Source organism: Orbicella franksi, chromosome 11 (genome assembly GCF_964199315.1).
Source record: "Orbicella franksi chromosome 11, jaOrbFran1.1, whole genome shotgun sequence".
Lineage (NCBI taxonomy): Eukaryota > Metazoa > Cnidaria > Anthozoa > Scleractinia > Merulinidae > Orbicella > Orbicella franksi.
In genome coordinates this window covers 19,409,824-19,422,051 of record NC_138155.1, presented here as the reverse complement: position 1 = coordinate 19,422,051, position 12,228 = coordinate 19,409,824, and the positions used below count along the sequence as shown (strand labels likewise).

The 12,228-nt window shown below is 36.0% G+C and overlaps 1 protein-coding gene across 1 annotated transcript in view; it reads right to left on the bottom strand.

Annotated features, from left to right (window-relative positions):
• The window catches only part of LOC145503351 (fibroblast growth factor receptor 1-like), a 42,386-nt gene extending 30,519 nt beyond the window's left edge, over positions 1-11,867 (bottom strand). The window contains exons 1-5 of the mRNA XM_081482821.1: positions 11,659-11,867; positions 8,666-9,063; positions 6,105-6,362; positions 3,741-4,019; positions 676-927 (exon numbers count right to left, since the gene is read on the bottom strand). Of these exons, the coding sequence (XP_081338947.1) occupies positions 676-927; positions 3,741-4,019; positions 6,105-6,362; positions 8,666-9,063; positions 11,659-11,867 (1,396 nt within the window). The remainder of the gene's footprint in view (positions 1-675; positions 928-3,740; positions 4,020-6,104; positions 6,363-8,665; positions 9,064-11,658) is intronic.
• Positions 11,868-12,228: the final 361 nt, after the last annotated feature.

The following is a 12,228-nucleotide window of genomic DNA, read 5'->3' as shown; positions in this document are numbered from 1 at the left end:
CACCTTTGGGAAATGTAAAGGTTGCTTAAAGCAAATCTCAAACATTGGCAGTTTCTAGTGAAACTTACGAGAAAATAAAATGATCATCATTAATTTTAGTGACATAGGAATCACATCAAGACAACAATAAAGATGGGACGGTTTTCATCATCTTTGCCTTAGATTCTTGAGACCCTTGCCTGTTCCCATCTTTTTAAAACCAAGGCCAAACTACAAGTATTAAATTATTGTCGGCTGCTTAAAACAGAGGTAAAAACAATTTAAGAACTCTGCCTTTGTTGACCACAACAACTCAATGTGTTTTTTTCCAGAAAATATTCATATTCCTCCCATGGAAGACATTTTGGTTTGGACCACCCTCCCCTTCCCCCACCACCTCTCCTTTTGGCTTTTGAAACTCCTAACCCCTCAGAATGTCCAGTGACTTGTGCACAACATAGGTATACTTGGATTAAATTTTCTGGAGTCAAACAACAGAGATGGCTGATTTACAGGGTTTCTATATTTACCGTATTGATAATGACAATAATTTCAAGACTATATCACAGCTAATCCTTTAATAGGAAGCCCAACTTTATACTGTCATCAATAAGCAATATCTTATTGAAGAAAGTTAGCAAAATAAATTGTTGCTTTCAATTGTTGGTATATTCATGACAATTTTTATTAACTTACTTTCAACCGTGATATTTCTGCTACTAGTGAAACTACCACCAGCATTTTGTGCTTCGCAGGTGTACCATCCCTCGTCCCTGTCTGTTACATTTGTTAAGATCAAAGTTGCATTCACCTCCCTAGACAGAGGGTTTCCATCTTTAAACCAGGATATTTGTGGTTCAGGAAAACCTTCAATAATTTTACAAGTCAGTTTGACACTATCTCCTTCTAGCGGGCGCCTTCTTGCTTCTAACAAAACCTTTGGGCGAGCTATAGAAAAGAACAAACAATTAAACAGCATTAAAAGATAAAGTTTCATAATTTTTATAAACCCTCCCCCTGCTGAACAAGGTTTAATATGGGGAGCCTTCCCCCAAGGTCTTAACTGTACCCTTTTTATATGCCAATTCAATTCAATTGCCATTCATGTCAGAAAATGGACCCCTCTCATATACCTCTGTAATTCAAAATGGTGCTCTTTTCACACCTACCTACATTAATATTATGCACACTACATTCTTTTTCTATAATCATGGATTGAGTAACCCCATGAAATACTTTTGAAAGGGTTTTAAAATACTTGTTCATGGGAGTTCTTCTTACCCTTCCATACCATTGAGCTCACCAAATCCCAGCCCAGAAAAGGTATTCCTCTCATCCTTGTCTCAGTCATTAGAGGCAAGGCCTGAGAAGGGTGTTACGAAAACTAAGACCCTTGAAAACTAAGACCTAAGACCCGAAGCCCAGTTTTAGACACCATCATACTACGAAAACTAGGAAAGGCGGTGTAAACCGGTGAATTTCAATGCTGTGTAAAAGTTTACTTGCATGAGGACCAAGGGTTGTGTGATGGAATATAATACTAAGGATAAAATTATCTTTGCAAATCCTGAAATAATGCTACCGTTATATATTCTATATTCGGCAAAGCATTTTTGGTGAGAAATTGCTGTGAATACTAAGTGGCTCTTGATCTTATAGAAAAACCGAATAATAAAATAATCCGGGATTATTTTATTTTTATCAGTTAGAGTGTATCTCAGTTGAGTGCTGTTATTTTACCAGCTTTGACTGACAGGAAGTCATGCCAGCATTGCAAATTCTTGTCACGTGATAGCCGCGTGTCACAGCAAGATGGTGTGATGGCCCTGTCACAACAGCCATAGGGATGTTTTGGCAGGAAAAATAACAGCAAGACATCTTTCTTGTAAGACTGGGCCGCTGACAATCTTGAATGATGTTGATGCTTTGGAAGTGCAACCTCCCTGAGCTTCAAAGGACTGACAATAGAATTGACGAAAACATCCCACGTTTCAATTGCAGCCAATTGGCCTTTTCACCGCAGTAAAATGTTGCATAACCCACAGTTAAACGGTTTACATCAGTTAGACTACGAGTAGTCCCTCTCGTTTAGTCCGTCGAGCGTGATGTGAAAGAAAACTGTGAGGAAAAATCGCTGTGTGAACTCCTGGGGATAAGAAGCACGAGAAAGAGGGGACCACCACCTAAGCCAGAGAATTTGACCTTTCACGGGCGAGTGATTTTTCAGTGCAAATTTGTAATCTCATTACACGTATCCAATAGGATTCCTTATCTTGACATGCTCTCGTTATTGCCTATTACCAATGACCCTGGGAGATATCTTGAATAAAATCGCTTTTCTCTCCAAGTAGCAAAACAAAACCATACCGTGAGAAGTGTAACTTCATTATGGCGTTCGTTAAGTGAAACTGCTTAAAAAGTTTTGAAAGAAGATGGCAAAGGAGGCATCTTGTAACAATTTTTTGTCGTCTGTAGGTTTAAATTTTAAAAGTCATTGCGAAATTTTCAAACGCAGAGTTCAACTGAGAATTTACATTATGTATTTGACTTTGGAGATCATCCAACTGTAGTGACACGTTTGCCGATAGCAGTGGAAAGTTGCAAGTGAATGTCCATTTTAAGTGAAAGTCCAGTTTAATCCTTGAAATGAACAGCAGAAAGGCCAAGCTCAATCAATTCGTATTTAAGGAATTGTTCTTCGAAGATGCAGTTGACCTGGTGTTGAGTGGCAAAATTACTAACATGTTCGCATTTGGATTCGATGCAAAAAGCTTTGCCAAACAAAACACTTGATAAATTTAACTCTTTCCATAGCCTGTTTATTGGCAGAATCACTAGAACATTAGAGTCTGTGAGATGCAATTCCAATGCTTTGATTTGCTCCAGTTCCGAAGCATCCTCTTTTAAGAGAACGAAACAAACATTCCTGCAAGACGCCACACACATCTCAAATGGTGACAACCTGTTGTCAATGCTCCTAACATTATTTAAAAAAAAAGCCAATCATATTTTTGCATTGTGAGGACAACCCATAATTCAAATTTCATGGCTTAAGCGGTAGTCACTCCTTTCGTTTGCAGCTCGCCCTCAGGATTTTACACAGCCATTTTTTCCTCGTGATTTATTGATGGTCTCGCTTGACAGACTAAGCGAAAGAGGGACTTCTCATTGTCTATACATCGCTTTACATTGGGATCTTTCGCCACAGGACAAAAATTAAGATGGGTCTTCGGTCTGATGTCTTAGTTTTCAAGAGTCTAACTGCATGGCAATAAAAATGCCCACTCCCTAATAAATCATTTCAGTATATACCACACAAATGAATAGTGCTTTTTGCACGCTCTGATTGGTTAACTCAGAGGTGATTAGCAAGTATTATTCACCTCTGAGCAGTCGGCATGAGAGATTTTAAAATTTGCGACCGCTTGTCACACGTAAAATACGGTTTGGTCCGTTAATTATTCAGCTTGTGTGTTATATACTAAAACAATTATTCACCTCAGTGTTGGTGAAAGTGATGGATATTTACCTCGCCGCTTCGTGGCTCAGTAAATATCCACAACTATTCACCTCCACTTCGGTGAATAATTGTTAACTATTTCAAAAACAAAGGATTCCTATCAAGTTATCACAAAAAAATGTTCATAAATCTCAGTCTAAGCAAACATTGCATGGAAGCTACTGCCTTCTAAATACAGCTGTTTATTAATATTATTAATAAATTTGTCTGATAAATTTCTTTGATTAATTTTGTTACTCACATATGACTAAAACATTGATGGTTTGTTCTTTTGTTGTAACCCTTTTACTTCCTTTACTTTGTCTGAAGGTACAGATGTATGTTCCACTGTCTCGTGGGCGAACTGGATTAATTTTTAAACTGCCACGAGAATGGTGTATAAATCTTCCCTCGTCCAGTCGTATTCCATCTTGTCTCTTCCACTCAATCTGTGGAGTTGGAGTTCCTTCGGCACTACAGCTTATAATCCCACAAGAATCAGCAATAACATTTTGTTGAGGTTTCAAATCAATAAATCTTGCTGTTGAAAGAATCAATAACATTGGTTTATTTGTAAGTTAATTTTATATCATCTTTTGAGTGAGCTATTTGCACTTAATATATAAAAGAACAATAAAGGATATTGCTACCGCATGACTTTTACGTAAATAGTGCTGCACTTTAAAAGTCTTCAATTACTGTCTATCTGCAAACAAGTCTATGAAGTTAAATTTTATCCCAGTGTTTATCAATTTTGGATTAAATTTTATTCATGGATTTACTGAATGCTTTACCTTAATTCTAAAAATTAAAAACAAAAACATCAAATTAACGTAAATTATTGAAATCACACTTGAGGACATCAAATCATCAGCTTTGTGGAATTCTGTCGAGAAAATGCAAATCTTCGGTGAAAATTTATTGTTTACCACAGGTGTCATTTTGTTACGAGAATTTATAGGCTCATTGAGGTTATAGTGTTCACATAAACTGAAAAAAGACAAAAGTATGATTTTTGGTGTTTTAGAAGTTATTTTTGCCGGAAACCTGTAAAAATAGTGCATTAAATATTGTACTTTCAGCGAACTTTAGATCTTACACCTGGATAAATAACAATTTGTATGATAAGTTAATAAAGATGGTGAATTTTAAGCTCGGTAATGAAATGTGAAGGTGAATTAATCAACATGACACGAGCGTAGGACAAAGAAAAATTCTGAGTCCCCGACAGGAATCGAACCCATGACCTCCCGAACACCGGGCGGGCGCTCTATCCTCTGAGCTACGAGAACTCATGGAGAGCAAGGTCATTTCACTGAGTTCATATATGATAGGTGTCCTGCATACTGCTAGGAGTATTTACTGAATGCTTTACCTTAATTCTAAAAATTAAAAACAAAAACATCAAATTAACGTAAATTATTGAAATCATACTTGAGGACATCAAATCATCAGCTTTGTGGAATTCTGTCGAGAAAATGCAAATCTTCGGTGAAAATCTATTGTAGGAGTAAATTTACTGAGTGTTTTGATTGTGACCTGTGACCTGTAAAAGACACCTGCCATATCCACTGAACTACGAGAACTCATGGAGAGCAAGGTCATTTCACTGAGTTCATATATGATAGGTGTCCTGCATACTCCTAGCAGTATGCATACTGCTAGGCTCTATCCACTGAGCTACGAGAACTCATGAAGAGCAAGGTCATTTCACTGAGTTCATATATGATAGGTGTCCTGCATACTCCTAGCAGTATGCAGGACACCTATCATATATGAACTCAGTGAAATGACCTTGCTCTTCATGAGTTCTCGTAGCTCAGTGGATAGAGCCCCCGCCCGGTGTTCAGGAGGTCATGGGTTCGATTCCTGTCGGGGAATCAGAATTTTTCTTTGTCCCACGCTCATGTCATGTTGATTAATTCACCTTCACAACAATTTGTATGTCCATTAAATAGAATGAATTTATTGTCGCTGACTTTGTAAAAGAAAACGCAGCTGACTGTACACAGCTTTCTAAGCTGAACATATAAATGAAAGCTGCCTTTACACAACTTTCAAGGGTGAAAATACAAAGCTAAGCTGCCCTAACAAAGCTTTTTAGGCTGAGACTACAAATAGCAGGTGTATATGAGAAACTAGCTTGGTTGGGATCACCATTCATCAGCTGAATTTAGCTAGGCTTCAAGCTTGCTTTATGCTCCTGAGTTTATTCAGGCTACTTTCAGGTTTCAAGCTGACTTTATTCAGCCTTCTTTCAATTGTCCCTAAGATGATACAATCTTGTTCCTCAATCACTAGTATAAGTCTAAAGTACTCTTATCATTGTGATGCAATTTACATCTCCATGATTTACAATTTACGTCAAAGTTGAAGAAAGAATTAAGAATAAACGTGTGGAGTACAAGTTCTACGAGTGTCCTTATTTCCAGTTGTAGCAGATCCAATGGTAGAAATTGCTCAGAATGCAAAAAGTTGGTCCGTCAATTAGACTTCTGGACTAAAAGTGGATGAAACAAAAAACTGTATGCATTTACATGCAACCATCAAGAAAAACACAGATGCATGGTGAAGCAGAATACTCAAAATTAATTATATTCTACCAAGTAAAAATAAGTTGGCCTACCATTGACATAGATGGTGTAGTATCGGATGTACTCTAATCCTTTGCATTCATAGGTTCCTCCATCAGACAGCTGAATGTTTTCAATGGTCAGTTCACCATTGTTTGCCATCAGCCTTGTCCCAGATGTAGAATTAACCTCTTGATGTTTGTTATTGAACCATCTTATGTAGGTAGTTTCATTTTCAAGGAAGCACAAAATAATTTCAGTGCTTTCAACATTGAATTCTAGTTGAACTGCATTCAACACTGTTTTGTCCTCTGAAAGATAAAGACTTATATGAGATTCTAGGATGCTTCTAAATATAACTGATGATAGACAAAGTTCACTTAAACACAATGCAACAAAGGGGCAGTAAACCTTATCTCTAGCCTAGTTAATTACTCAACCCTTTGCTTTAAAGGAGGTGGGATGTTGTTAGTAGCAAAACCATTGCCATCCACATACAGTGTAGTTTCGCTACAGTTATTGGGCGACAAAATTAGTTGATGAGTCACATTCAGAAAATGGCGCTTTTCGACATTTAGCCACCTATACTATTTTATTTGCATTTAGCGTTAATTCCCTAATACCCATGCCCCCCCCCCCCCCCTCAATTCAATGTTGTGTAAGTGCTGTGGTCTGTGCAGCCTAAGAAATAGAAAAATCAACATTGTTTGGGAGGTGGGGTGGCGGAGGTTTGGGGGGGGGGGGTAGGGGGACAATGTTTCCAAGACCCTCAAAAATCGAATTGTACTGCCAAGTGTCTCAACACTTGTGCCACCCAATGTAGATATGAAAAATAGATAACAGTTATATTGACCATCTAATTTGCCATCTCACTGATTACATTGCTATGATTGGTTGAAAAATTCTGATTGGCATCAATAACTGCACTTTTGCCATTTGAACTTTGACTGTACACAGATTTATCTTGTCCCAAAAAAACTGTTGAAGGGTTGTGGCAGGATTTGTATGTTAAGAACATATGGCTGGAAAGACAATGTCAGAATTAATAATAATGAATTAAGTGATGTTTAACTTGGTGTCAAGTTATGGAGGCAATGCAGTGTGCACATGCAGCAGCTAACACAGTTCCAAGTAAATACCTCCTACTCACTGTTGGTCTTATGCTTAGTTTTTGCATGTCTTTTGATCCTTAAAAAGCTCTTAGTTTATACAGTTTGGTAAATTTAAGATAATGCATACTGGTACATACTTGGTTTCTTACAACAAACCAATATTTCAGAGAGAACAAGGATCTAGCTAGGGCAGTGTGCCATATTTTTGATAATGGCTACATAGGTGGCTATATGACTTATATATACCATACTTAAAAAATGGATGGACCTCTTTAAGAAATGGAAATTGTGATGCCACTGAATTCAAGCTGAGCTTTGAGCAGATCATATGTCATTAATTTTAGATAATTTATCAACTACAGAGGCTAAAAATGAAGTGCAAGCTCACTAGATGATTGTTAACAAATAGTCCAATGTGCAATTGTAAGAGAATACATATAGAGACGTGACACCGCAAAGGCAAGAGGTCAGCCTTGTCTGAGATGGTTACCACAAGGAAAGTTAACGGCTTCTTATCCGACCACAAAAGCTAAGCTTTAACTACTGGATGTGTAACCAAGTAATGAGATCACTGTATGTCTGTTTGTCATTTTCTTTCCTATTTTTATTACTACTATTGATTATTATTATTATTATTTTTTTTTTTTTCATTTTCCCTGCCAATATAAGTGATTTCCTTCCCTCACATTTACTTTCTGACAGCTTCTTCATCTAAGAACAGTTTGACCACTACTGATATAAGGTTGGGCATAATTTATTATGCAAATGACGTCTGTTGAAAGTGAAGCTATACCTGAGTCATGCCATTCCTAACATTAAAGGTCAGTTTTCCCAGGACTTCATTAGTTTTCAAGTTTCTTTTTACCGGTCTTAGCATTTGTAGATGTTCCTTTTCGAGGTCTTAAAATTTTCTATGTGAAGGTCTTAGAATGAGAACTTTAATTTGCTTTTAATTACCAGGTGTTGGATCTAAGGTCTTGGGTCTTCAATATAACAGTCTGTTAGAGTTTGTTGTTGAGTAAAAGGCAGGTCATTTATGATAAGAACACTAGCTGCTACATGTAGATGGTATGGCATGGGGCTGAATGAAAACATTCACTACAGTTTTACTTTCGATTTCTTTTGATCAGCATACAACCAAGACACAAATTAATAATGGACCCTTATTAAACCCTCACTAAGGGATTTGACAATTGACAATTTCTTTCAAGTTACCTCACATGTACAGTACATTGTACACTAAAGAAGATGATCAAGGCAAAATATAATTCTATTTGATGATTGAGTTTGAATTTATTTTATTTCCCACACATACAGAAATGCATGTAAACTTAAGATATGAATGTACAATTAAGAGACACTAGTGGAAAAGAGTGGTGACGAGGAAGAAACCATGCCTGAGGTTTACAATATTAGTAAGACCTCCTCGTTGCCATTCTAGATATGACAATACTTGACTATTAAGTAAGTTGATGGCTAAACTATGCTAAAAGATCACTTACTTTTTGGTTCACACAATGCCTGAGCACCTGTGTCATCATGTTGACAGTCAACATTAAGATTTCCATCAGTTCGCGGGCAGGATGCCAGCTTGGGCTCATCTCCATTACAGGCTACATCAGACATTATAAAAGGAATGTCCTCATCCTTGATATCGTCCACAACAAATTCAGCCAGTGCACGTTTGAAGCCAAGTTGACGACAGATAACCTTCACATCTTCAAAATTCCATTCTTTACGGCAGATCTTTCCCCACTTTCCCTCGTAAAAAACTTCCACTCTTCCACCATAATCTACTTTTGTACCATTTAAGCGTACAGGAACTTGTGGAATTACAGAATTAGAAATGAAGGATAGGTTAGCAATAAGTTTAAAAAATATTAATTGGGTTTCTTTATTGCTTCACACATACAAGATGGACTTTGTTGGAGAAACAAAGTTTAAGGCAACATTTGTCCTTGTAAATGTAGGGACAACATAATGTCCCTACGTCAAACCCTTTTAACCAAATAAATGAGCATTCTCTATCTCAAAACTTTGTTGTTCATAGCCAGTTTCACATATAAATACAGGATCAACATGAACTTTAAATCCAAATTACTGTTTGTTTCTCGGTCATTTTCAACATTAATTTGTAAATAATTTGAATAACGTCAATCTGTAACTTAACATTAGTAATGAAACAACAACAACAGAAAAGAACTTTGCAAGCTTACAGTTTCAATCAAGGGTTATTGCATGGCAATTGACTTTGGAAGAATCATTAGGCCAGGTGGGAAAACCAAGTCAAATGGGCTTTGGATTAACATCCCTTAGCTTGGTTATGGCTTATTCAATGAGACTTAGTATTGTCCAAAACTAAGAAAGGCAGAAAGGGGATAAGAATCTATACCAAATTAGAACAAATCAGGAATGAATATTGTATTGCAATGAATATTGTATTGCATAATTTCAGATTTAAAAGAGGTAACGTTTTCTTTCTTAAAAAAAATAAATTATTTAAAAAAGAAACGCAACACCATTAACTTTACATTAAGTAGATTGGTTGAAAACAAATTGACACAATGCATTACAAAGTAGAAAGAATGATACTTACGAGCTGATTTGTTCCCCAACATTGATAATAAAATGGGAAAAAAAAGAAAATCTCAATATTTTATTGCTAACAGGAATGAATATTGTATTGCATAATTTCAGATTTAAAAGAGATAACGTTTTCTTCCTTAAAAAAACAAATTATTTAAAAAAGAAACACAACACCACTACCTAACTTTACATTAAGCAGATTGATTGAAAAGAAATTGACACAATGCATTACAAAGTAGAAAGAATGATACTTACGAACTGATTTGTTGCCCAACATTGATAATAAAATGGGAAAAAAAAAAGAAAATCTCAATATTTTATTGCTAACAGGAATGAATATTGTATTGCATTATTTCAGATTTAAAAGAGATAACGTTTCCTTCCTTAAAAAAAACAAATTTAAAAAAGAAACACAAGACCACTAACTTTACATTAAGCAGATTGGTTGAAAAGAAATTGACACGATGCATTAAAAAGTAGAAAGAATGATATTTACGAACTGATTTGTTCCCCAACATTGATAATAAAATGGGAAAAAAAAAGAAAATCTCAATATTTTATTGCTAACAGGAACTAATATTTTAGTGCATAATTTCAGATTTAAAAGAGAACGTTTTCTTCCTTTAAAAAACAAATTATTTAAAAAAGAAACACAACACCACTAACTAACTTTACATTAAGTAGATTGGTTGAAAAGAAATTGACACAATGCATTAAAAAGTAGAAAGAATGATACTTTCCCCCTGATTTGTTCCCCAACATTGATAATAAAATGGGAAAAAATAGAAAATCTCAATATTTTATTGCTACCAGGAATTAACATTTTACTGCATAATTTCAGATTTAAGAGATAACGTTTTCTTCCTTAAAAAAAAAAAAAAAATTAAAAAGAAACACAACACCACTAACTAACTTTACATTAAGTAGATTGGTTGAAAACAAATTGACACAATGCATTACAAAGTAGAAAGAATGATACTTACTAGCTGATTTGTTTCCCAGCATGGATAATAAAATGGAAAAAAAAGAAAATCTCAATATTTTATTGCTAACAGGATTAATATTGTATTGCATAATTTCAGATTTAAAAGAGACAACGTTTTCTTCCTTAAAAAAAAAAAAATTAAAAAAGAAACACAAGACCACTAAGTAACTTTACATTAACTGGATTGGTTGAAAAGAAATTAACACAATGTATTAAAAAATAAAAAGAATGATACTTAGATGCTGATTTGTTTTCCAACATTGATAGTAAAATGGAAAAAAGAAAGTCTCAATATTTTATTGCTAACAAGAGTTAATATTGTATTGCATAATTTATAAGTTAAACGAGACTTACCTGTAAGTTGAAGTTTGACTGTAATTCTATGAGATACCAGTCACGAACTAGGGAGTCACGTGAGATATGTGCGAGTAGCCCGAGCGATTAGTCTTTAAAGATAACAAGTAATTGCAAACAATAACGGGTGGGAAAATAAGTAGAAGAGTAAACTACAGAACCCAGTGAAGGGGTAGAGCACGTGACTCCCTAGTTCGTGATGGTATCTCATAGAATTACAGTCAAACTTCAACTTTCAGGTAAATCTCGTTTAACTTATAAATTCTATTTCGATACTAGTCCTACTCACTAGTCAGTCACGTGAGACTTCAAAGCGTGCAATCATGAGCGGAAAAAATAAACAGAAACAGCTTTAATTGCCAAAATATTGGTGTAAACAGCTACAGTATATGGCTTGTCAGTTTATGGTACACAGAATGCACATAAATAAAGACAGTAAACAATGACCTACTGCCTATCCAAGGAAATCTGCCTATAGAAGGCACTAAACAAACGCAACAACATGTGATAATAAGTACTGGTTTACAGTGGAAAAAACTGCAATAATCCTATGTTTGGAGGTTTTCCAACAAGAGCTGTCCATAAGCTTTACTTGCTGGGACAATGGGTTTCTTGTAGAATTTTCCAAAGGTTGTGGCATTTGACCAGCCTGCATTGTCCAGGATAGTGGATAAAGCAACCTTGCACACTGCAGCTGCAGATGTAGAAGCTGCCCTGGTGCTACGTCCTTTAAAGACCGAGGTATCTATTTCGGACTTTGTAGAGCCGTTTACAGCCATCGAGAAATTGTGTCGGTTGAAACTGGTTGGTAAGGCTTTTGGAAGCTCACTAGCAGCTGGTCAGTCCCTTTCCTAAGCTCACTTGTCCTTTTGACATATTCAGATAGGCAAACAATAGGACACAAACGGCTGTCTGGTGAGAGGGCTGTGAATGTTAATGCTGACACATGCTTTCCTGGTTGAGAGGTCTTCAAAAGTTTGTGAATAGTGAACACACAGCTATCATGCTTCAATACCATACCTCTGACAGACAGCAAATGCAGTGTCTGACATCTCTGCCCAGACAACAATGCTAAAATCATTGTAGTTTTGTATGTGAGATCCTTCAAAGTTAAATCCTGAGGTGGGTGAAGGCTTGACA